This window comes from Adelges cooleyi, unplaced genomic scaffold (assembly GCF_023614345.1).
Source record: "Adelges cooleyi isolate 19-005CV unplaced genomic scaffold, UGA_ACOO_1.1 ACOO_flye_CR_arks_rails_tigmint_CR_PRNA_11, whole genome shotgun sequence".
Classification (NCBI taxonomy): domain Eukaryota; kingdom Metazoa; phylum Arthropoda; class Insecta; order Hemiptera; family Adelgidae; genus Adelges; species Adelges cooleyi.
The window spans coordinates 339,689-364,938 of NW_026095763.1; the positions used below are offsets into that span (position 1 = coordinate 339,689).

The 25,250-nt window shown below is 33.4% G+C and overlaps 1 protein-coding gene across 50 annotated transcripts; it reads left to right on the top strand.

The window, feature by feature from the left end:
• Positions 1 to 117: 117 nt before the first annotated feature.
• LOC126847637 (uncharacterized) lies at positions 118 to 6,823 on the top strand. Of its 50 annotated transcripts, none has more exons than XM_050587976.1 (21): positions 118 to 247; positions 319 to 399; positions 471 to 551; positions 623 to 703; positions 775 to 855; positions 927 to 1,007; positions 1,079 to 1,159; positions 1,227 to 1,307; positions 1,527 to 1,607; positions 1,679 to 1,759; positions 1,831 to 1,911; positions 2,131 to 2,211; positions 2,587 to 2,667; positions 3,043 to 3,123; positions 3,195 to 3,275; positions 3,347 to 3,427; positions 3,495 to 3,575; positions 3,643 to 3,723; positions 3,795 to 3,875; positions 4,811 to 5,180; positions 5,258 to 6,820. In XM_050587976.1, exons 1-20 carry the CDS (start codon positions 129 to 131, stop codon positions 5,010 to 5,012), a joined length of 1,779 nt encoding a protein of 592 aa, XP_050443933.1. In that variant the 5' UTR covers positions 118 to 128; the 3' UTR covers positions 5,013 to 5,180; positions 5,258 to 6,820. The 50 variants fall into 50 exon arrangements, with proteins under 50 accessions (XP_050443933.1, XP_050443929.1, XP_050443930.1 ...); XM_050587972.1 differs by lacking the exons at positions 1,527 to 1,607; positions 2,587 to 2,667 and adding exons at positions 1,375 to 1,455; positions 2,435 to 2,515 and having other exon boundaries at positions 5,255 to 6,818; XM_050587973.1 differs by lacking the exon at positions 2,587 to 2,667 and adding an exon at positions 2,283 to 2,363 and having other exon boundaries at positions 5,255 to 6,818.
• Positions 6,824 to 25,250: the final 18,427 nt, after the last annotated feature.

Below are 25,250 nucleotides of genomic sequence, written 5' to 3' on the forward strand. Positions count from 1 at the left end.
TTATACTGGTTTAGGTTACGCGGTACTCCACGGCAACGAAGTATTCAAGGAGGCGAGAATCTGGACAACCCGTTGACGGCTGACAATGAGGACAAGTAAGTTGATTCAGCTCATAAAGTTAAAATGTTATGTACAGCTGTAACATCATAATGTTATACCGGTTTAGGTTAGACGGTACTCCACGGCAACGAAGTATTCAAGGAGGCGAGAATCTGGACAACCCGTTGACGGCTGACAATGAGGACAAGTAAGTCGATTCAGCTCATAAGGTTAAAATGTTTTGTACAGCTGTAACATCATAATGTTATACCGGTTTAGGTTAGACGGTACTCCACGGCAACGAAGTATTCAAGGAGGCGAGAATCTGGACAACCCGTTGACGGCTGACAATGAGGACAAGTAAGTTGATTCAGCTCATAAAGTTAAAATGTTATGTACAGCTGTAACATCATAATGTTATACCGGTTTAGGTTAGACGGTACTCCACGGCAACGAAGTATTCAAGGAGGCGAGAATCTGGACAACCCGTTGACGGCTGACAATGAGGACAAGTAAGTCGATTCAGCTCATAAGGTTAAAATGTTATGTACAGCTGTAACATCATAATGTTATACCGGTTTAGGTTAGACGGTACTCCACGGCAACGAAGTATTCAAGGAGGCGAGAATCTGGACAACCCGTTGACGGCTGACAATGAGGACAAGTAAGTCGATTCAGCTCATAAGGTTAAAATGTTATGTACAGCTGTAACATCATAATGTTATACCGGTTTAGGTTAGACGGTACTCCACGGCAACGAAGTATTCAAGGAGGCGAGAATCTGGACAACCCGTTGACGGCTGACAATGAGGACAAGTAAGTCGATTCAGCTCATAAGGTTAAAATGTTATGTACAGCTGTAACATCATAATGTTATACCGGTTTAGGTTAGACGGTACTCCACGGCAACGAAGTATTCAAGGAGGCGAGAATCTGGACAAACCGTTGACGGCTGACATAGAGGACAAGTAAGTCGATTCAGCTCATAAGGTTAAAATGTTTTGTACAGCTGTAACATCATAATGTTATACCGGTTTAGGTTAGACGGTACTCCACGGCAACGAAGTATTCAAGGAGGCGAGAATCTGGACAACCCGTTGACGGCTGACAATGAGGACAAGTCGATTCAGCTCATAAGGTTAAAATGTTATGTACAGCTGTAACATCATAATGTTATACCGGTTTAGGTTAGACGGTACTCCACGGCAACGAAGTATTCAAGGAGGCGAGAATCTGGACAACCCGTTGACGGCTGACAATGAGGACAAGTCGATTCAGCTCATAAGGTTAAAATGTTTTGTACAGCTGTAACATCATAATGTTATACCGGTTTAGGTTAGACGGTACTCCACGGCAACGAAGTATTCAAGGAGGCGAGAATCTGGACAACCCGTTGACGGCTGACAATGAGGACAAGTAAGTCGATTCAGCTCATAAGGTTAAAATGTTATGTACAGCTGTAACATCATAATGTTATACCGGTTTAGGTTAGACGGTACTCCACGGCAACGAAGTATTCAAGGAGGCGAGAATCTGGACAACCCGTTGACGGCTGACAATGAGGACAAGTAAGTCGATTCAGCTCATAAGGTTAAAATGTTATGTACAGCTGTAACATCATAATGTTATACCGGTTTAGGTTAGACGGTACTCCACGGCAACGAAGTATTCAAGGAGGCGAGAATCTGGACAAACCGTTGACGGCTGACAATGAGGACAAGTAAGTCGATTCAGCTCATAAGGTTAAAATGTTATGTACAGCTGTAACATCATAATGTTATACCGGTTTAGGTTAGACGGTACTCCACGGCAACGAAGTATTCAAGGAGGCGAGAATCTGGACAAACCGTTGACGGCTGACAATGAGGACAAGTAAGTCGATTCAGCTCATAAGGTTAAAATGTTTTGTACAGCTGTAACATCATAATGTTATACCGGTTTAGGTTAGACGGTACTCCACGGCAACGAAGTATTCAAGGAGGCGAGAATCTGGACAACCCGTTGACGGCTGACAATGAGGACAAGTCGATTCAGCTCATAAGGTTAAAATGTTATGTACAGCTGTAACATCATAATGTTATACCGGTTTAGGTTAGACGGTACTCCACGGCAACGAAGTATTCAAGGAGGCGAGAATCTGGACAACCCGTTGACGGCTGACAATGAGGACAAGTAAGTCGATTCAGCTCATAAGGTTAAAATGTTATGTACAGCTGTAACATCATAATGTTATACCGGTTTAGGTTAGACGGTACTCCACGGCAACGAAGTATTCAAGGAGGCGAGAATCTGGACAACCCGTTGACGGCTGACAATGAGGACAAGTAAGTCGATTCAGCTCATAAGGTTAAAATGTTTTGTACAGCTGTAACATCATAATGTTATACCGGTTTAGGTTAGACGGTACTCCACGGCAACGAAGTATTCAAGGAGGCGAGAATCTGGACAACCCGTTGACGGCTGACAATGAGGACAAGTAAGTCGATTCAGCTCATAAGGTTAAAATGTTTTGTACAGCTGTAACATCATAATGTTATACCGGTTTAGGTTAGACGGTACTCCACGGCAACGAAGTATTCAAGGAGGCGAGAATCTGGACAACCCGTTGACGGCTGACAATGAGGACAAGTAAGTCGATTCAGCTCATAAGGTTAAAATGTTATGTACAGCTGTAACATCATAATGTTATACCGGTTTAGGTTAGACGGTACTCCACGGCAACGAAGTATTCAAGGAGGCGAGAATCTGGACAACCCGTTGACGGCTGACAATGAGGACAAGTAAGTCGATTCAGCTCATAAAGTTAAAATGTTATGTACAGCTGTAACATCATAATGTTATACCGGTTTAGGTTAGACGGTACTCCACGGCAACGAAGTATTCAAGGAGGCGAGAATCTGGACAACCCGTTGACGGCTGACAATGAGGACAAGTAAGTCGATTCAGCTCATAAAGTTAAAATGTTATGTACAGCTGTAACATCATAATGTTATACCGGTTTAGGTTAGACGGTACTCCACGGCAACGAAGTATTCAAGGAGGCGAGAATCTGGACAAACCGTTGACGGCTGACAATGAGGACAAGTAAGTCGATTCAGCTCATAAGGTTAAAATGTTATGTACAGCTGTAACATCATAATGTTATACCGGTTTAGGTTAGACGGTACTCCACGGCAACGAAGTATTCAAGGAGGCGAGAATCTGGACAACCCGTTGACGGCTGACAATGAGGACAAGTAAGTCGATTCAGCTCATAAGGTTAAAATGTTATGTACAGCTGTAACATCATAATGTTATACCGGTTTAGGTTAGACGGTACTCCACGGCAACGAAGTATTCAAGGAGGCGAGAATCTGGACAACCCGTTGACGGCTGACAATGAGGACAAGTCGATTCAGCTCATAAGGTTAAAATGTTATGTACAGCTGTAACATCATAATGTTATACCGGTTTAGGTTAGACGGTACTCCACGGCAACGAAGTATTCAAGGAGGCGAGAATCTGGACAACCCGTTGACGGCTGACAATGAGGACAAGTCGATTCAGCTCATAAGGTTAAAATGTTATGTACAGCTGTAACATCATAATGTTATACCGGTTTAGGTTAGACGGTACTCCACGGCAACGAAGTATTCAAGGAGGCGAGAATCTGGACAACCCGTTGACGGCTGACAATGAGGACAAGTAAGTCGATTCAGCTCATAAGGTTAAAATGTTATGTACAGCTGTAACATCATAATGTTATACCGGTTTAGGTTAGACGGTACTCCACGGCAACGAAGTATTCAAGGAGGCGAGAATCTGGACAACCCGTTGACGGCTGACAATGAGGACAAGTAACTAACTAACTTACTAATACACAAAAATAGACAACACCCTTTAGAATAAGGAATCTTAAAACACAAAAAAATTTTGTATGTACTACACAAATCATATCAGGAATTACCTTTATTTCTTTATTGCGTTTCTTGCAGAACTGCAAATGTCACATTTACTTTAGTAAAATTAGAATAAATTTGAATGAAGTTATAATGAAAGCGCTCTCAGATCTTAATTAGTCCCAATCAAGTAATCTAGCGTCTAATAAAAAAATTTATCGAATCTCAAGAAGCACAATTTGCTTCTTTGAATATGAGCCTCTCTGATCTTGGTAGCCAGGTGAAAGAGCTTAGATGTGATAACTTATTGTTAGCTCTGCGTAAAAAATTAAATACACTCAAAAATAGTTATAGCTGTTGGAGCTAGCTTTCAAAATACACTACTTCGGACCCAGTCTCAAAGATCCTCCAAGAAATAAATGAGTGTGAAAAATGTTCATACAATGATATTGTTTATGTTTCGGTGGAGCTAACTTCTCTTGCTACTTCTAACAGAGTTTAATTCGGCTTCACAACCAAACTTTTATCTAGAGGCTTTGAATACATTAAAAAGGAATTACTCAAACACCTTATCTTCTATAAACAATATTTGTGTATGATGACATCCATGTTAAACAATCATTGGATTCTCAACACAGTCCACATTCCGTCATCTACAATCACACAATGTGACACTTTACACGGATTCTATTCACAAATAACAGATGCCATTTATTTTATGTTAAAACAATTTTCAAATCTTATGACCATCGATTAAACGACATGGATCATAAAAGGTAACACAGTGCATCAAACTTATTCCTACGAATGGGGGTACGAATAGTGTTTATTATTAAAAAGGCTCTTTAATAATTATTTATTTATTATGTGAGTAATTGTAATATTAATTCTAGGTATTTGAAGAAACTCATATTTTTCTCTAAGTATTTCTTCAAATACTTAGAGTATTTTGAAGACACTTATATTTCGTCTGACTGTTCAATACCAGCAACTACTGACAAACATGAACCAAATAACAATATCAGTAATTGTGATAATATTCTTACTTTAAGTAATTTAACAGTTTACAGTAAAACAGTAAGAAACCATGTTTAGTATTAAAGATTATAGTACGATATGAAATTAGTAATAGTATAAAGTAAGAATAATAATCATGATATTATTGTTATATCGATCAACAAACGTGTAACGCGACAGTACTCTTCACAGACCTTTTCAACTGACGTACCCCTGGGAAGTCAACGACAATAATACTTTAAAAAAGTAAGTGTTTAACAACTTATATTTTTTTTCTACTCCACAAGTTTATTTATATTAAGTTTATTGAATTCTGTTAGCAGTTCAAATACAACATCTACGAAGTCAAAGATGCAGCCAAACTACTTTACTAACAAAACTACTGCAGGCGAGTATGAGTTATTGGACATAAAAGTCGATCAAACTGATCGAGAGATATTTATCGAACAGTTTGGCAAGCCGGAAGCAGTCTTGGATAATGAAGGGTATTTGTATGATATATTTGAGGATAGTAAAGAAGAAAAACAAACTGGTCGTTCGTCTTCAGCATACGATTCTCAAGATAAAAGCGAATCAAAAAGTATGTAATTAATAATAATAAGAGAAGAGGAAACGTATGTAGACGAATGGTCTCTAGAGGACAGCGGTGCAATGAGCGACCTACGTTGTTGTATGTCATTCCCAGGCTTGGCATACAGCTATAGAAATATGGAGCGAATTTATGCCGGGGCGTACGGCGTTGACGACTTCAGGGAAATCGCTTGTAAGCACCCAAAATTATACTATAGATATTTCCAATACAAATCAGTAGCATTCTTTTTAAAACATTATACAAAGTTAGATCCAAATTAGACTGTAATTCATATATTAATTATATTTAATTTATTTTTTCGCAAAACCCTAAGTTATTTTGGAACTATATCAAAAATTTAAAGAAAAATAATAATATCTCTTCTGATATAGAACTTAATAATATTCATAAATCAATATGGCCCTAAAATATTGGAACTATTTAAGGGTTATTTTAGCTCTGTGTACTCAAAAGACAGTACTGATCTAAAAGATTTTACTACTCCTTTATCGTATATGGATTGATCTACCTAATATCCAGTTTTCCCTCTCTATAATATTTATTAGCTTGGGTGGAATAAGCACAAATCCTAGTCCCGACCCTGATGGAGTTTCAGAAATACTACTGTAGTACAGAGTAGATTTAAATAAATAGATTAAGCAAAACAAATTATATGTTCAAATTATGAAATATTTTGTACTGTATTACAATAATGCTAATTCGGCAAAACATTCAAATGACCCACTTTAACTTAATGTAAAATAAGCAAAACAATATTAACTATTTTTGACTATAAAAGACGAATGTAAAACAAGCCAAGGACGTCTCTCCGCTTAGCATTAACTAGGTGGAGAACTTATTGTATCGACTGTTGTTTTGTGCCATTATACTTTATTTCTAAAGTATATTTTCGACTTGCGTATTTATTTATTAACGTTACCTTTAAGTGTCTCATTTTTAAGAGTTAAAGTTTACCTTTTAAATAACGTGTGCTAGGACAACCTTTTTAGTAATCAAAATTGCAAATAGTCTTTATTCTTTAAAGATCTATACTTACGGAAATAGGCATTAATCTTGCACTAGGTATAATTGAATATAGTCCCTAACTACGATTAAACCTGTATTAGGCGTCTGGTTGATTACTACTTAGTGTGGGTTAGTCGTCTGGCTGAAGTATAGTTCCGGAAGGTTTAAACGGCTGGGCATTGGCTTTGATCAACTTTAAAGGATCCTAGTATAACATCTTTAAAAGGTATAACGTTGTGCGTATCGAGTTAATACTGTATACGACACTACTTAAATATTGTAAATATGCTTTTCTGTCCCAATTCGTATTCTTTATAATTGGTCTCTAACTATTGGTATACATCCATCTTTCTGGAAATTAAGTTTTATTATTCCAATATTCAAATAGTGTTCTAAAATCTCAATAACTAATTACAGACCTATTTTCGCTCTCATGTTTACCTAAACTTTTTGAACAATTAACCAAAAAATCTATATCACAACCTTAAAAGCATTTATTATTTTTAAATCAACACGGATTCAGATCAGGATGGTCTACTGAAACGAATTTACTATGAAAATGGACTTCAGGTCAATGTTATTTATACAGACTTTCATAAAGCGTTTGACTGCGTAAATCTTAATGTCCTAAATTGAATCAAACTTGAAAATCAAAATTGAAAACAAACTCATCTCCCTGTTTGTTTTTAGTATTTTAAATGGATATCTCGGTTCTTGTTTTAATTATAGCCAGTTTCAACTCTGCAGATGACCTTAAACTCTACTAGATAATCCGATTTTATGATAATACAAACGTCAACACTACTAGACTATGGTCTTTTATAGATAATTATTTTGATATTTGTGAATAGAGGTATTTAATTATAAAAACATATCCATATACACACTAATATAAAATAATTGTGTGGTTATGATTATGCCTGTAGGGAAAAAAATATATATAAAATAAAAGTCAATGATTTAAACACAAAACCTATAAAACTAGAATTTGTATTCTAAGTGTTAATTATTTTCTAAATGAAGTTGTTGATAATATAAAAAAACCTTATTTTCAATCATTTGTTTTTTAATTTATAATTATTATAGTATTGTACTTATTGATATTTGAAATTGAACTATATGTTTTATAAAGTATTATTACAATTACTGTAGGTAATGCCGTTAATAAACATATATTTCTTTTATCACTCGATAAACTCTTAATTACACCAAAATGAAATTTGAAATTAAACTGTGTTACTGTCTTTAATAAATATATATAACATTATATTATAAAGATTTTTTTTTTAACCAATTCTCAATTTCATAGTTTTAGAAATTGTATACATTATATCTTACCCATAACGTAACAGTAACAAGACAAAAGTTTTGATTATTCTGTTGTTGACAATGTTGTCATAGTCAAAGGCAATTTTTTAAAGCGTGTATTCTTGATATGACAATACGTCTATATTACCAGAATACTGTCCGCTAAATTTTAGTCGTTGCCAAATCGACATGCAAAATATTTATAAAGTGCGTACTCTTCACATGGCGTTATGTCCATATTGTCAAAATACTGCCCACTTTTTGTTATCATTGAAAACAATTTATGTTATTTTCTGAGCATACATTCCAAACATATGGAGATTAAAATATGTGCTACGTTATGGTAGTTTTTTTTTTTTTAATGAGAATTATCTAGCAGCATGAATTGTTGACTATTATTATAATTAACAGTCGTTATTTGTTTTTAGTTGTACTATATTAGATGACTAAAAATAATGTTCAGTTTTTAAAACACAGTTAAGAAAAACACAAATTAATTTCAAACTAATTCAAATTATAATTCTAACTTAAGTACAGTTTGTTTTCTTATTTTTTGAATTAAACAATAGAAATATCAAATGATATTTCTAACTGATAGAGAAAATCAATAGTGTGTACAATATATATGATTAGGTACTTCTGATTATAATTATCGAACAACTTCATTTACAAATTCTGCTAAAATTTAAACTAATAATTTACACTTAGTTTAAAACATCAACTATGTTATATAATATACTTTTTTCCATTTCCTTTAGTCAAAGAAATTATAGTTAATCTATACTTATATGTATATATATATATATATATATATTAAATATTTTTAACTCAAATACATTAGGTACTCAAGAAAAATTATTTGATCTTATTTATCTTAAAAAATTAATTAGATATCAAAGAAAAAACCATAGTCCGGGCGTGTTTTAATGAACTAAATTACATTATTGTATCTATTTATACATTAAATCTTTAACCCTAGAATGGTAATGTGCGTAAATTTTACGCATACGTTTTATTAAAAATGTGGCCACACTGTTATTATTGATGATATCGCTTCACAATTCTAGATATGCTTTTATCAGTTTGTTAAGTGTATTTACGCATCTTTACCTATAGTGTGTTGTAAATTATCGTTACCATTCTAGGGTTAAGAGACTAAAAAATGCACTTCCAATTCTCTTAGTAGTTTGTATTGTCTAACTAATACTTTTGTAAGGGACGCTACCACAGAATAGATAAAAATAGAAGGATCTCTTTTAAAGTAAACAAAAACGTGATGGTCATGTTGAAAGGGCGTCTATTTAGTACTATCAGTTTAAAATTTTGATTTTTTTAACTCATTTTATAGTTGATAGCAATAAAATTATGTATATTTTTGATCCTCTAAACTTGATAAAATCAACAAGAAATATGTTTTTCAAACATTATTTAAAAATTGGTGATGAAATTACTGACAGTATCTACGTCGAACAATTTTATAATGAAGATAGTCAACTCAAAATAAGATTGGTTCCTAAGCTTACTCACATACATCCTGGGACATTTGAAAAAAATAGAGTCTAATTGGCCGCCTAGGTGTTTAGCGAGTATGTATTGGCAATTGTGTTATACATTATGAATGCCATTACATAATGAATAGAAAAAGGAGCCATATATGGGATCACTTTTCAACAAACAAACTGAATGTTGCTAAATGTGGTTACTGCTCTCAAAAAATAAGTTTTACAGGTGGTTCAACTAGCAACCTTGTTAGGAATATGAAAACCAAACATTATACGGTACCTCTAGATAGAGTAAAGAACCAGGAACCTTGCCTCGACAAACCGAACCATGATCCAGATGATCCTTTGCCAGAGAACGCTCTTTCTACTACTAACGCTCCGTCTAATTCAACATCAGTAATACAAAAAAACCTGGCTAACCCTGCCACACTGAGCAAAAGACAAGGTAATATTTCTAACTTTATAACAAGACCATTATCGATATCAAAATCTAAACAAATTGATATGCAGCTCGCTAAATTTATTTTTTACCACTTCCATCCATTTTCTATTGTCGACGAAAAAGAATTTTGTAAGCTAATATCTATATTAGCCCCTGGATATTCAATTCCCACAAGAAAAACTATTTCAAAGAGTATTCTTGACCAAGAATATATTAGAATTTTAGATAATATTAAGTGTCAAATTGAAAAAGCAACTGCTGTTTGCCTAACGACAGATGCGTGGACATCAGTTAACAACCAAAGCTTTATCGCTGTTGCTGCGCATTATATTAATCCAGAGTCTAAATTAGTAGCACATCTCCTTGGCTGTTTTCATTTTACACAACATCATACTGCTCTAGAAATGTAAAAATTCCTTCTAGATATTGTTGGAAAGTGGAAAATTGAAAATTTAGTATCTGCGGTTGTTAGTGATAACGCAGCAAACATTAAAGCTGCTATTTAATTATGCATTTGGAGACATGTACCATGTTTTGCTCATGTCCTTAATATTTCAGTACAAAAAAGCTTAGAAGTAGATGCAATACAATGTATTATAAAAAAAATTAAGAACATAGCGGAGTTCTTTAAAAGAAGTACTAATATATATATATCTATACTGTCAATAATAATGATGTGTGTGAGGGCCGCTTAAGGCTATCGATTAAACGACATGGATCATAAAAGGTAACACATTATCTACGAATTATTAAAAAAAAACATAGTATTACCTAGTGACGATATTATGTCATTTTGAAATCTAATCAAGTCGGAAAAACTTAAGTACTAATCAGAATCGCTTTCGAATCGCATGTCATTTTTTTTTTTTTTTTGGTGGGTATAAAATAATAACTTTGTAACAACTATTGGTAGGTACTCACCGACGAGACGTATGGATGGCGTTGACGGCAAAACGGCAATGTGACTGTGAACAATAATTCTAGCGGTATGGTCGCGTTAAATAGTAAATTGTTAAAATGTTGAATTAACTCGAACCGGACATGACCGGATAGGTGTTAGTACTTTTTCATTAACAGTAATAATATTTGTAAACCGTCGTCGATGTGTACTACAAGTCCGAATGACAAAAGTAATTTGAAGCGGCCGGACGGCGGTGCCGGGTGCGGGATGTATGCCGATGCCAGATAATGGCATGTGGAAAGCAGGCAGCTGCACAGCGCTACGAACGTCGTGGCTCCCCCTTACCGCGTCATATTATAATACGGTTACCGGCGCGACGGCCGGGCCCCGTTCGACACGTTATCACCTGCCAACCAAACACAACCGTCGTCGGCCGGTGGTAGGTACATGTGAAAAATGACAAAACGACCGAGGGTCCCTCAATGACAATAGCATTATTATGTACCGTATACTGTATACAGTATAATGTTACACTATTGTTCGTTATACCTAGGCACGTAAAAATATGTCGAAAGGTACGGTGCAAGGGGCGACACGCAGTTAACATGGAATTTATAAAACGTAAATGTATAAGGGTCGAAGCCTAGGGATGGTCCTACGGTACATATATATCGGTGTAATAATATATTTGGTTAGGTATACAACAAATGCCTACCGCTGACCTGCACGCATTGCCAGCGGTGGCGGCAGCGAATTTTCAATATTATTCAAATATCCTATATATTATTATTATAAGTTATAATACCATTTATACAAAAATATATTAGTCACGTTATTCAATCGAGTTATTAATATACTTTTGTAACACTATAGTAGTAGCAACAGTATACCACATAGTAGTCAAGAAATCATCTCATTTAGTCAGTATTGGGCCTTCATGGCTTGTTAAGCTACAATATGATGATAGTAGCATGGATTAAATATTGGTATATCAAAATATTATGTAATATTATTTTTTAATCGCGATACAAATGGATGATATTAAATGGATTTAAGTGAATTGGATGGCGAGGAAGCTGTCTGCTTAGTATATTCATTGCATAATCGTGGGTATGGGAAAACGCAAAATTGTATCCATAGCTATAGACAAATAATCATAATTAAGAAAGGGTTTTTAAATAATAATTTCTTTATGATATAGAACTACAAGTTGCTTAAGTTTTTTCTAGATACTTAAGAAATTAAAAAACATAATACAGAGTGATCCAACGGATGTAAGACAATCATTTTCTTGAAAAATATTAATATTTTGAATAATTGTTTATTACTATTCTTTGTGGTTCATAATTTACTATAGTTTTCAATACCTACTGTGAACATTTTTAACTTTAACGTTAAACGAGTAAAGACTAGTGCTGCATTTGGCAATTACCGACCGGTCTCAATATCATTAACTTTATCAAACATTTTTGAAAAATTGATCAAAAAAAGGTTAACTACCTAATATTTTTTTCAAATTCACACTGGATTTAGAACCAGAACTGATGTATTTTTACGGTACATAGCATCCATAACCAGATTACAGTCTCTTTCTTCTAGCTGAAGGGATTTTAAAGCTTCAAAAACTTCACTAAAAAATCCTGGTTCAGCATTTACAGTAGCTGTCCATTAACTTATCACAGTAGGGTGAGGAAGTTGGAATATAAATCTATAAATTATAAATTACAATGTGATTATTTGTTTATTTATTTTTTCAAAAGAGTGTACTCAAAATACAAATAGAACAATAATATTTATAAGAATATTATAACTTGTGATACAAACAAAACCTTGTATAAAATAACTAAAATTAAAAATAAAGCCAATGATAAATAAATTAATAAATTATTAAATAAATAAATTATGTAGAACTAACCGACAAAATCTTTATGCTTTGGACGAATAATAATTAAGTGTAAGGTCAAATTTCTTCAATTCTTCGCTGTACATACAACCAGTATGCTTCCTTTTTCTGTTTAATAACTCATTTTTAAAAAGTTCCAGGTGAGTTAGTTCAAATTCATTTTCTAGCAATCTATAAGAATCATCAATCAGTATCTATTTTTTTTATTTCTGCCGGCAAATCTTGTAAAGTTAAAAATAAAACCAATAATAGATAAATTATTACCTACCACAGATACATATTACAAATTTTATAAAAATAAACTTGCAACTTCGACAAGGCTTAAAAGACAAAAAAACATAAAATACTGAGAACCCCTGGCTTTGAAATTTTCTCGCCGACGCAGCTGTGTCAAGTTATCTGGCAACGACGAGTTATCTGTTCATAAGTTTTTCAAAATGTGTTAAATTAAAATCACAATAAAAAATTACATATACCTATTACAGTTTAAAAAAAAAATTAGTAGTTAATAGCGCTTATAATAAAATATATCTTTATATTTTATTAATATCTAAATGAAACATTTTTCTTCTGGTCTAGTCATTTCAAATAAGCTTTGGGTATATTAAAAAGGGCTCTTGAACCGAGCAAAACTTTAGTTAAGATTTCATTAACGTTTTAGACGTGATTTAACAAATACTTATGTATTGTGCATACATATGATAATAAACCCTGAAGGTTTGTTCTTGGAACCAACTGATTAAGTATTCTATCAATTACGATTCAGTATTCAATATACAGAACAAAGTTAAATGATTACGCGGAACAACAAAACACGAATAAAAAAAATTGTCATTCATTTTTAACAACTTCGAAATAATTTTTACTCAGTTTGTAGAAGTACTGATATTTTATGGACTCGATAAATTCAAAATATCTTGTATACAATTTTTTTATTAGACATTTCGACTTATATTTTAATTTCGCACTGTATAATTGTTGTTTGATAATTTGCATAATATGAAACATCTGGTAAATTTATGAATAACAAATTAATTCACCTTGGACATTTTTTTGAATCTTAAAAAAAAAATGTTTGGGTCAAAAAATGAAGTTTAAAAAATATTTTGCTTGTATAACATTATAATTATGTTCTGATGACCCATATCATCTTAGAACCAATAAAGTTTTTTTTTGATATTAATTTACAGTTTCAAACATGGGTAGTATTAACTTTAAAAACTTAAATGGCAACGTATATATTTAATTCACTTTTTAGATTAAAAATAACTTGTTGGTTATTTTGACTGATCAGTAACCAGTTTTGGATAATTACTTTTAATGATATTAAAGTATACAATTTAAGATGGTGGAAGGGGGGGGGGTCAAGTGCGGTAGAGTAATGCGCGCTTTTAATTTAATTTAATCATTATTTAGTTTTGTGATAGGTTGACTAAAATCTTTTTGAATTTAAAATTTAATAGTGCAACAAGATTTTTGTCATTTTTATACTGACTTAAATAGTTTTGAACCATTATTTTAGTGATAAAAGGGTTATGTCGATTAAATAAGTATTTATTTTGTTACATTTCCAAATTGTTTATAATATTGTTATTAATGTGACATTAATATACATATTAAAAAGTATTAAATATATTAATATAATTAAATATTTGTACTATTAAAATGACTCCACTCTTTTATTGATAAACAGAAAGAGTAAATTCAACTCAATACGAATTTAGTCATTTTTTTTTTAAACTTATAACAGCTATTTCGTTATAATAAACTATGAATTGAAATTTATACTGCAGGAAAGTACTTATGTATTTAACCCTTATGAACTTAAGCTTTTTAAATTAAGAATAATTTACTGAACAATTTGATTGGTCGATAACCAGTTTTGTAATTTTGCTCGATATGTAATTATATAGTTATAAACCTAGTTGAAAAATAATACGTATATTAAATTTGGGGCAACTTATAACTGTAATAAGAACAATTTAAAAAAGTCCAATATTTTTTATGTTCTACAAGTTCATTCGATCTCCTCCCCCTGCCTTGTCTTCTATCAGTACCCACCATTTTATACAACATCCATGAATTTACAATGCTCATGTCCAATAAATGGTAAAATATTTTAATGTACCATTTTTTGGTTCTCATAGTTACACGGTACCGAGCAATCATTGGGTCAATAAATCCACTCGTGTATCAATCCATCATTAAATATACTTTCATTTTATATAGATTGACTGTTCCGCCTAAACGCATAGTTTCCGAGATATTCACAACCTAACCTAACCGAAATAAGACAATTTTATTAAATGTTAGTATTAAATAAAGTACCTTGAAAGACATGTTAATTATAATCTATTAGTAGCTAAAATTAGGATTGTTCACTTCATATTTACGATACACTAATTTATATCAAGCTACTCTGGGCATAATTTTATTAAATAAACTAAACTAAACAAGTTGAATGTTTTAAAAATATGATAAGTCTATATTAGTTGGCATATTTAAATAATCTCTTTATTTGAACATGTCCCTTATCTTGATATACGAATGCATAGCCCATATTTTATAAATGTATGTACTTATTTATATATGGCTATTAACTAAACGATAACTACTAAGTCTCTACAATAAACTTTCACTTAAAATAACACACCAAAGTATCTAGAATATTGCAGTATATGACGGCTAGGGATTTTATATATCTTTTTAAGAAACATTTACAAAAATTTGTATCGTTATTTTTGTTTCCTTATAATTACTACATCTTTAAATATGTTTTGTATTATGTATTATAACTATTATATTTTGCGAAATCAACAGACAGCAATATTAATTATAGCTTTTATAACTGATCAATTTTAATCATTCAAACACAATGAAAAAGCAAAAATAAACTCAAAATTAGCGGGAAGGATATATTTACATTAGTCGGTAGAGGCATATTCAACTTTCCCTAAACCCTAAACTTGTTCTTACCTAGTGATATTCAGAAACTTATATATTAACAAATACTCATATTAATTTAATATAATACAATATGTCTAGTTTAAAATCTCAAATTTACATAAATAATTAATACAATAATAATGTGAGCCTACCGGTCAGATTTTTAAACACATATATTTTATCTTAAAATTAGTATAGTTTTTATGCAGATAATAACTTCTAAAATGATTTATAGAAAAATCATATAGCATACATACATGTATACTTAAATTAACAGGATCTCTTTTTCTAAGTTCAGTATTATATTTTTTTATTTTAAACATGCATTCCATTCGACATTCAACATTTCTTCATTTGACGGGTACAATAATTGTGGTTGAAACTGACGCTTTCAAAATTATAAAAATATAAATGAAATAATATTTTTTTTAGCATGAGCTTTTTTAAAATTTAATATATTATATGTACTGTAGAGTATGTTGGTATTTGAATTAAAAGGTTTTTTAATGGCTATCCTTAGTAGAGTAATTATCGTAGTTCTAAGAGATCTCAAGTATTTTTTAAAAGTACCGACTCAGACACAAATTCCGTAAGTTTATACAGATAGCGCATTAGTACAGAAAACCATTATCATTGTTTTTGTTGATAAAATACCGTTTGATGTTTTAAACTTACAAAACATGGTCCTATTTTTTTTATAGTTATGCTAATATGAAGATTCTATTTGATCTAACGTGACTCCTAGATACCTAACTGAGTCTACACCTCCAATACTTCAGCTGCAATTACAAGTACCAGAAAATGTTCACATCTTGAATTTTTAATGGGTTCCTGATTATCAAGACTTTTAACTTTTGATATGGAAAAGGGAATATAACATTGTCCGTTCTGAAGTACTGTCAACCTCAAATATTACAACAACTGAACTTGAAGACGAGCCAACTCAATCCATCGATTATAAATATTTGTATGATAAATACGAAAAAGTAAAATCACAATTTATTATACAAGAAAAATAATTGTTTTCGTTGAGAGAAGGCGATGTACGTTATAAAAATATAAACGAAAATTTCAGATCTCAAGTAAAAGATTTGCAGAAAAATTTGAATGCTGCAAATTTAGGATACAAATTAAGTCTCTTTCACTAAACAAAACACGATCGATTGAAATTCAGGCCAAAAAACGCTTTCATTAGTGTTTACCAAAAATCAGTTGGACTTTTATTATTAATGAAGTTTAACATAGTAAACGTAGTAAACTTACTCGATATTATATTACAGTTGAAATCAATATAATAATTTTTTTTTTTTTGACAGCTGTTCAAAATGCGCGCGCGATTCGTCCGATGTGGGTAACCGTGCGGTAACAGAATTCGAGCGTTGTGGTAACGGTGCGTTCTTTATCACAACTCCGTGTCACATTTTAACCTACTGCGTGCCGTCTCTTTTATTTATCTTTTTAGACCTGCTACTATTAAGACTGGTCGATTATCGAGTATCAACACTCGAGTCATTACTTTGGCCGTTCGGCGTAGCCACGTTTGGTTTTTGATATCGACGGCGATAATAATGTAGTGTGTGCGTCGGTTCGATGGCGGCAGCGCCTTTCGACAATGTCTTGTTTACCTACTTGAGCCTTCAACAAACCGATTAAAAATATAATCGCCGTTATACACAATTATTGTTGTGCGGCTAATGGTCTAATGTAAAGTGCCGATTAAGTGACTGTTACGGTCCAATTTGCTTAGAGTACGTTGTAAATCGATGTAACCTGCTTGTACACTCGACTGGAATAAAATATTCGGATTTATGGTGGTAATTCGAGTTGTCGATGTTCATTATAAACTGTCGATGACAGACCAAGTCTGTAACTGGTATATTACTTGTTACTTTTGTAATTGTACATAATTATTGTTGTGCGGCAATTGGTAAATTATAAATCGCCGATTAACGGATCGTTATGGTGCAAATTGCTTATATAATGCTTATTATGAACCTATATTACCTACTTGGTAAACTCGACTAGAATAAAATATTTGATAATACACCTTGAATATCTTGGTCTGTGTGATTGACGAGTCTATTACAATATCTATTATGAGATCAGACAAGACAACAATTTAATACATATTTTACAGTACACGATTTTTTTTTTTTTTTTTTAAGTCGTTTAACTAAACAAAAAGTATTTTATTTTATGATTTGCTTTAATGCCCTTAAGGACAAAAAATGATGTTAGGAACTTATCAGGTTTGGCTTTCTAGTATAATTGTTTTTTTAAGTTAAGTGTTTGGATATTTTGTAGAAGGACTACCAGCAACATTATGGGCAAATAATTTTTTTTATTATTTGAAAAATATATTAATGAAGAGATTTATACCAGCCTTTATATCTCGGTGGTTCTTCTTTCTTCTCTTATCGCACTCTGCCCACAGGCGACCCGGTTTTTTACAGTAGTGACACCCTTTGACTCACGTTTATGAGTAAAATTTAAGATAGTTATTTGTTTTGTCAATTTAGATCCAAATTAAATATACCTAATGTAAGTAGAATCTAAGTTAGAGTAGAACCACTACCGCCTTGTCCAAAATTTTTCCCATTGTCTCTGCTGATCTGTTTGTTATTGCTGTCCTATAAAATAAAAATAGTATATGTTTAATTAATGTAGGTATTAATTAATATTTGTAAATGCATAATTTAACAGTTGAGACACATTAAAAACTTAATAAAAAATGTATATTTTTTCAACACTAACTGGTTTAAAAAAAAGTTTTAAAATCCGTAGTTTTTTGTTAATATGTTTTAAATGTAACATACAGTATTGTTTTAATAAAAAAAGTTTAAAATATTAGACTTGTTCCATTTATGCAAATAGTAATTTTATGGTTTCTACCCATACAAATGGTATTTTATTCTCCTAATTTTACTTATTTTATTATTATAACTTAAATCAGTTTTAGTTATTTTTAATTATAAACATAGAATATGTATTTTTAAATATTTTATGAACACCGCCACCCGGCGACGGAATCACGACCTGTCAGTCCCTGAAATTACTATAATTTTATATAGTTATAGAACAATAAAAAAAAAACAATTAAACTGACTGTAAAATCCCAAACATTTATTTTAAAAATAAAATTTAGATTTTTATATTTTATTTATACTTTTTTGGTTAAACTTTTAAAGAAGTTATGATTTTTTTAATGCCCTTAAGGACCAACAATGATGTTAGGAACTTATTAGTTTTGGCTCTCAAGTACAGAAGTGTTCTTTTAAGTTAAGTCTTTGGATATTTTGTAGAAGGGCTACCAGCAATATTATGGGTAAATAATTTTTTTTTATTATTCAAAAAATATATTAATGAAGAGATAAATACCAACCTTTATATCTCGATGCTTGTCCTTCCTCTTATTGCACTCTTTCCACAAGTGACCTGGCTTTTTACAGTAGTGACACCCTTTGAACTTTGATGTTTTCCCCTTTTGAAAAGGCTTAATATTAAGGGCTCAATTTATTACCTTGTTCTAAGCTCCTTAGGATTAATCTATGTTTCAAATTTCAAAAGCCCGTCATAAGAGGAAGCAGAGAAATGAGTTCGGAAAACTGAGTGAATTGAACCAGTGTAGAGATACACTAGCATTGCTGGAATTTGGCAATAGTTCATCGAATTGATGAAAATTCGTTTTTAGGCACTAAGAAAGGATCAGGGTTTGGTCCAATTTTTTTTAGAGGTAAGAGCCACAAAAGAAAACTTGAGTTGTTGAAAACCTATTTGTCTACAGCCTTAAGACATTTAAAGGCCAACTAAGCGTGAAAAATTCTTTATGTAGCAGTAATACGCTTTTCATTTGTTATCATTATAATGATTTGCTAATTTAACTTCACATACTTTGTAAGGTACTATTATGTGTTGGTCACTTTACTTCCTTTTTGACTTATTTTTGTATGTTAGTTTACCCTTATTGAACCCGTAAACATTAACAGAAACACCTAGGTTTTGTAACGGAGCAACACACCACACGGCCGTACCGAACAGTAAACACAACGACAGAAAACCAGTAACAAAAAATCGACCAATGGGATTGCGGGGTTTTTATGATAACAGCATAAATACCGACCGCAATCCCATAATCAGTACAGTCTTCTTCCAACCATCCGGGTATCTTATACACTGGATCAATTGGAAGCCGACACCTATACTATCAACCGCCAGCGTCTACCAGCAGTAGCAAGCGACACCAGCAGTAACCACAGCGGAACCGACAGAAGCGGCACCCGCAGCAGATGTGCCGACAGCTCCCACGGCTCCACCGACGATTCCACATCGAAGGCCGTCCTTCTTAAAATACAGAGTCACTTATTAAAGTTGCGCTCTCCTCCCGGTGACTAGAGTCCGTAGGCGCTTATTCAAGCTGCCCTACCTTCCTCCTAGTCATCCCAACACATCCCCCACACTTCTGTATCCCCGGTAGGACAATATAGTGTTAAGAACCCACCCTTATCAGGGCCAACAAATACATATATATAAATATATATTACATTGTACAAATTATATGTTTAACTGTTAGCGACATTTGAACCGGACACAAACGAAGTGTTACTAAGACTAATTTCAGTCTTAAACGAAAGGGCTATTTTGTTATTGTACTACCCTATGTACATTGAACAATACTTAGGTATACTTATTGGACCGACTCCGACAACGGAGGACTAAGGGAAAACTTTTTATAAATTAACACGCATCAATTATACACCAAGGTAGGACACAGACTAACAGGTATAGACGTCCAATAGGCCTATACAGGCAAAATATCATTACAGCGATCACCGCGCATATAAAAAATAGAATGGAGCGTAATAACCTGGCACCATTCCAATTACAAAACCCGTCCCGATTTTACCCTACCAATACCGTCGACTATTATTTCTTGGATCAGTTCTTTTTTCATTTTATTAACATAATATACGAAGACCAATATTTAACTGTCGAACAATTAAATAGTTTAATCAAAAATAACCAAACCAGAGTTTTTAAAACCACACGAATAGCTCTCTCAGAAGCTAACGGGAAGATCAGTTCTCGATATACACTGCGGGAATTATACGAGTTTGAAGTAAGGTTAGGATCTGCCGTCCACCATTTATTGGGACACCTCCAAGAGCCTTATATCCACTTAGGGATATTAATACTTGTACCTAGAATTAAAAATCCGTATGTATTATTAAGTTTTCCAGAAAGAACTATCGAATATAGAAAAAACCGCATCCTATAGATCTCTCGCGGAACACGACCTAAAAACCTGTTCTGTAGGTTGCTGTAGCGCGGAAATAGTAAAAACTAATAAGAATCATTTTTATATGTATATTATAATAAAGTTATTATTAAGTAATACCTGATTGAATGTTAATAGCGATCCAGACGTAACCCCTGAACTAAACTTCTTCTGCAATTTGGTCGTAATCGCCAAACGAAATTGCTATGAAGATAAGATTAAAAGAACTCTATTTCAATTAATAAACGAAACGAATCAGAAATCAATTATTAAATTTCAAGTTGAAGCCCTAACACAATTTGGGATCACGTTGCAGTATGTATTAGATACGGCTTTTGGGCCGCTGGGGCCATATGACGTTTCAATGGGGTTATCACTCTACGATCACACCGGAAACTCTGAATCCAGTGCACTGGGAATGTGCCTACACGCTTTAGGGGGGTATAGCAATTTACCCTCCTCACACCCGAGCCGCAGGCACGTAACCTTTAAACCGGACAAACCCAAGAAACACTATATGTCCCTTAGGCCGAAACGTATCTAACACATATTAGTACAAATTACCAACTTATATTCCATATACGTTATAAACATAATTATTATTGTTCTGTTTAGTAAGCAAATAAAATTCATAATCATGGATTTTGAATTCAATCCAAATGGCAAAAACTATGACATAGTTTCAGGAGCTCTCGTACCTAGCCTTTTGAAATTTTCCCCCACCGGGCTAGAAGGAGCTCCCGTTCGAGTCACCTCGGAAAAGGTAAGGTTATTGACCGTACCCGAGCTGGGTGATCTAAGGCAGAAATGCTTACGATTGAAACCGAGACTACCTGCAGTGTTCGGTCCCTTTCTAAAACAACTGGACTTAAGTCTAGCTGTCAAGGGACCATCCACATTAACAGCAGACTTCATCACTGCATGTGTACATGAAGGGTCTCGAAAACCAGTGATAGTCTTTTGGGGCGGCTCAACGGACTACCTCATATGTAAGGGCCTAGGATTAAGAAACATATACAAATATATTAATATGGATTCATGGAGTTACGGGGAAGATGGTCATTTCAACTTAAGGTTAACAGATTTAAGGAGTGGGAAGGCATATTACAATGAATATCTGGGGTATGTCGACAAGACCGGTCGACAATTAAACTTACGTGAGGCCCACGACTTAATCTGTTGTACTGACCACGCTCCCTTCAATTTTCATGATCCGGAAGATGACTGTCGAGCTAGCAGAGCTGTGCTCAACTATATTATAAAAAAAATTAAGCCAATAAAATTTTATCGCCTAATGAAAGATTTACCGGCTAATAGGAAAAAGAAGAAAAAGAAAAAAAAAAGTATTATTAGTTAAGGTAGAATAGATAGTATATTAATTAGAATGATTGTCCTTAGTAACCCGTATGTAACCCCTGAGTTACAATTTCTGTCAAACTTGGTGATAACAGCCAAACGAAATTTAGCTGGGGAAAGAAAAAAGAAATCTTTAGCTCAACTTATAGCTGAAACCAACCAGCGGACAATTATTAAGTTCCAACCAGAAGCTCTAAGAAATCTTGAAAGCACGCTAACGCGTGTGTTCCGTAAACTCTTCGAATCTCTATGGCCATATGACGCAACCATAGCGCTGAGCCTATACGTAGACCTAGGAGACGATGATGAGTGCGAGTTAGACGCGTGTCTACACGCCCTAGGGGAACGACGCCAATCGGTCTCCTCACACCCGGGCCGCAGACACGTGACTTTCCAAAACCTTACGTTCTATTAGGGGCTGGTAACGTCATATGCCCTGAGATTTGTAGAGAAGGGGGGCCGGCGCTGCATATCCCGGGCGCGGGGCATAATTGCATACTCTTAAGACTATATATATGTACATAACTCCCTAATATAGTATTATAATTAATAGTAACCACAAATTACAGGCTATATTTCTACTAACTTTTTCGAATCCGGTAATAAACCGTTTTAAATTAAGCTCTAAACAAGTTCTAGCGCACTAGGTCTTATTAACCCTACCATAAGTATAAACTAATGTAATTACTTTAAAGAAAAAAAAAATGTTGTTCTAAAATATTATACTATACTTACTAACACTAGAATAAGGATTACCTTAATAATAAAAAAAAAAAAATTTTATTGTTTCAATTAAATATACTTATAAGCACTAACCACCTTTTTATTGTATTAAAGGAAACCACATGAATATATATATTGTTAACTAACCTTAATAACCTCTTAAGCAAATTAAGTCAAGAACACAAAGTAATTTTAAATTGTGTACCCTTCATTATGATTTTATCATTTAACACTATGTAACATATCCCAAGCAAATTGTAACCTTTATAAAGTTTTTTGTACTACGTCCAAAAAACTAAAAAAAGGGATGGAGATGTTAAGAACCCACCCTTATCAGGGCCAACAAATACATATATATAAATATATATTACATTGTACAAATTATATGTTTAACTGTTAACTAAATATGAGTATGTAACCCGTGTCGATTTCACATCGGAACCAAAAGATCATAATACCGCTATTTGCGAAAGCAGACGACTTGCAATTCTGTTCACAGTTGACCTCAAACACGAGGCCAACCGCTAAGAGAAACGTTACGTTTTGGCAACTACCGTGCGAATCTCGCCTCGACGTTAGCCAATCTTGGCTATGCGAAAGCCGGACTCTACGCCGCCACTTGCTCCGCACCTTTGACGTAAGCGGATATCATGGGCAACCGAGGTCATACACGCGCGGACTTTCATAATTGCGAGGATTCACACGCCCATTCAGCGAGCAGACCAGCATAAAAGGGAGAACTCCAGCCATAGCAGATCAGATGATTCTTGACACTGACATCATACACTCATTGCAATCATTACCCATGAGCACTTGAGCATATTTTGTTAACTCTGACGTTGTATTGTTATTCACTTATACCATATTAAAAATTCATTGTGTTCTTAGTCGAAGTATTTTCATTTAAAACACTTAGAAAAATCCTAACACCACGATCGAAAGGGACACCTACAGCCAACAAACCAACACACAGGGCTGCAGGGTGTTACAATAGTACTATAACTGTGAGGTACATAGTGCCCGTTTCCCCAGCGTGAGAGGCGAACTTATGCGAGTCCCGCCCTCACCGTTACTTATTGTATTACCTAAAACCTCTGAATAATAAAGAACAACCGTAATATCAAGCATCCGTTTTATTATTCAACACACGACACGGCGAGGCACCCGCCACCCGTATCAGTTTTTTCGTTCAAATACTACTATGTCTGTTATAGGAGTAAGGTTATTTACAAAGAAGTAAGTAATGTTATCTGATTGAGAAGCTGATATTTTTTCCAGTATTTTCTTTAATAATCTGGGGAAAATTTCCTTTGCAATTGTGCCTTTCCTACTCTTTTTATGAACTTCTAAAACCCTACGCCAAGCAATTTTAAGTGGCCTAAAACAAGACACATCCAGTGGTTAGGTCAAATGGGTACTATTAGGGGAAAAAATATAAACTTAATGCATTATATTTATTATTCATTCGTCAAGATATGATAGAAATTGATACACCATGTTAATCTATTATCAGACGCCTCTCTGTCAGTCATTTTTTGTGTTGTACATCATTAATGGCTGTATTATACCAATGGCGTTCCAATGTTCCAAGCGTTTTTGAAAATTTTGCATGCTGAGTATCCCCTGCATACTGCCTAAATATCATATTAAATTAATGTTAATAGAAAGCCAACAGAGTGGGATTCAGGGAGTTCACAGATCATCAGTTAGTAATACACCCAAATTGATAAAATCACTTAAAATATTATACAATTTGTTACAGCTGTTATATTTTAACAGCTTGCGTACGAGTCCGCAACACCACGGGATACATTTTTATGTATCTAAGGTGGCTAGTGAACATATCAAGTTTCTAGCTAATATTTTAGTGTTTTCATAATATCTGACCCAAAACAATTCATAGAGAATTTGGCCCCTTAAATGATTGAATTTATTATTAATTTATATTTTGAACGTTGTAAATAGAACATATATGCCCTCACCCCCTATCGCCTTCCCTTATCTCTTATCTCTCTTACCAGATAAATCAACTGTTATTTTTCGTTATAATAACCGGTGTCGGTTTTTTCTTTATGGTAAGCGGTGTCGGTTTTTTCGTTATGATAAGCGAGCGGTGTTGATTTTCCGTATGTGTGCCATAGCCAAGACATAAAAATGTCAATAATAATGGACGCATACAATATTTTTAAATAATTATAAGATCTTTTAATAAATTTGGTACTGTCTTGTGCTATATGATTGATGTTATACATTTATACATTTGATCACGCGAAATAAAATCGTTTTTCTATGATTCAGTAAGAATGTCTAGTACATCAAATTATAATATATAAGCAAATATAGTTAATTTGACAGTTTAATAA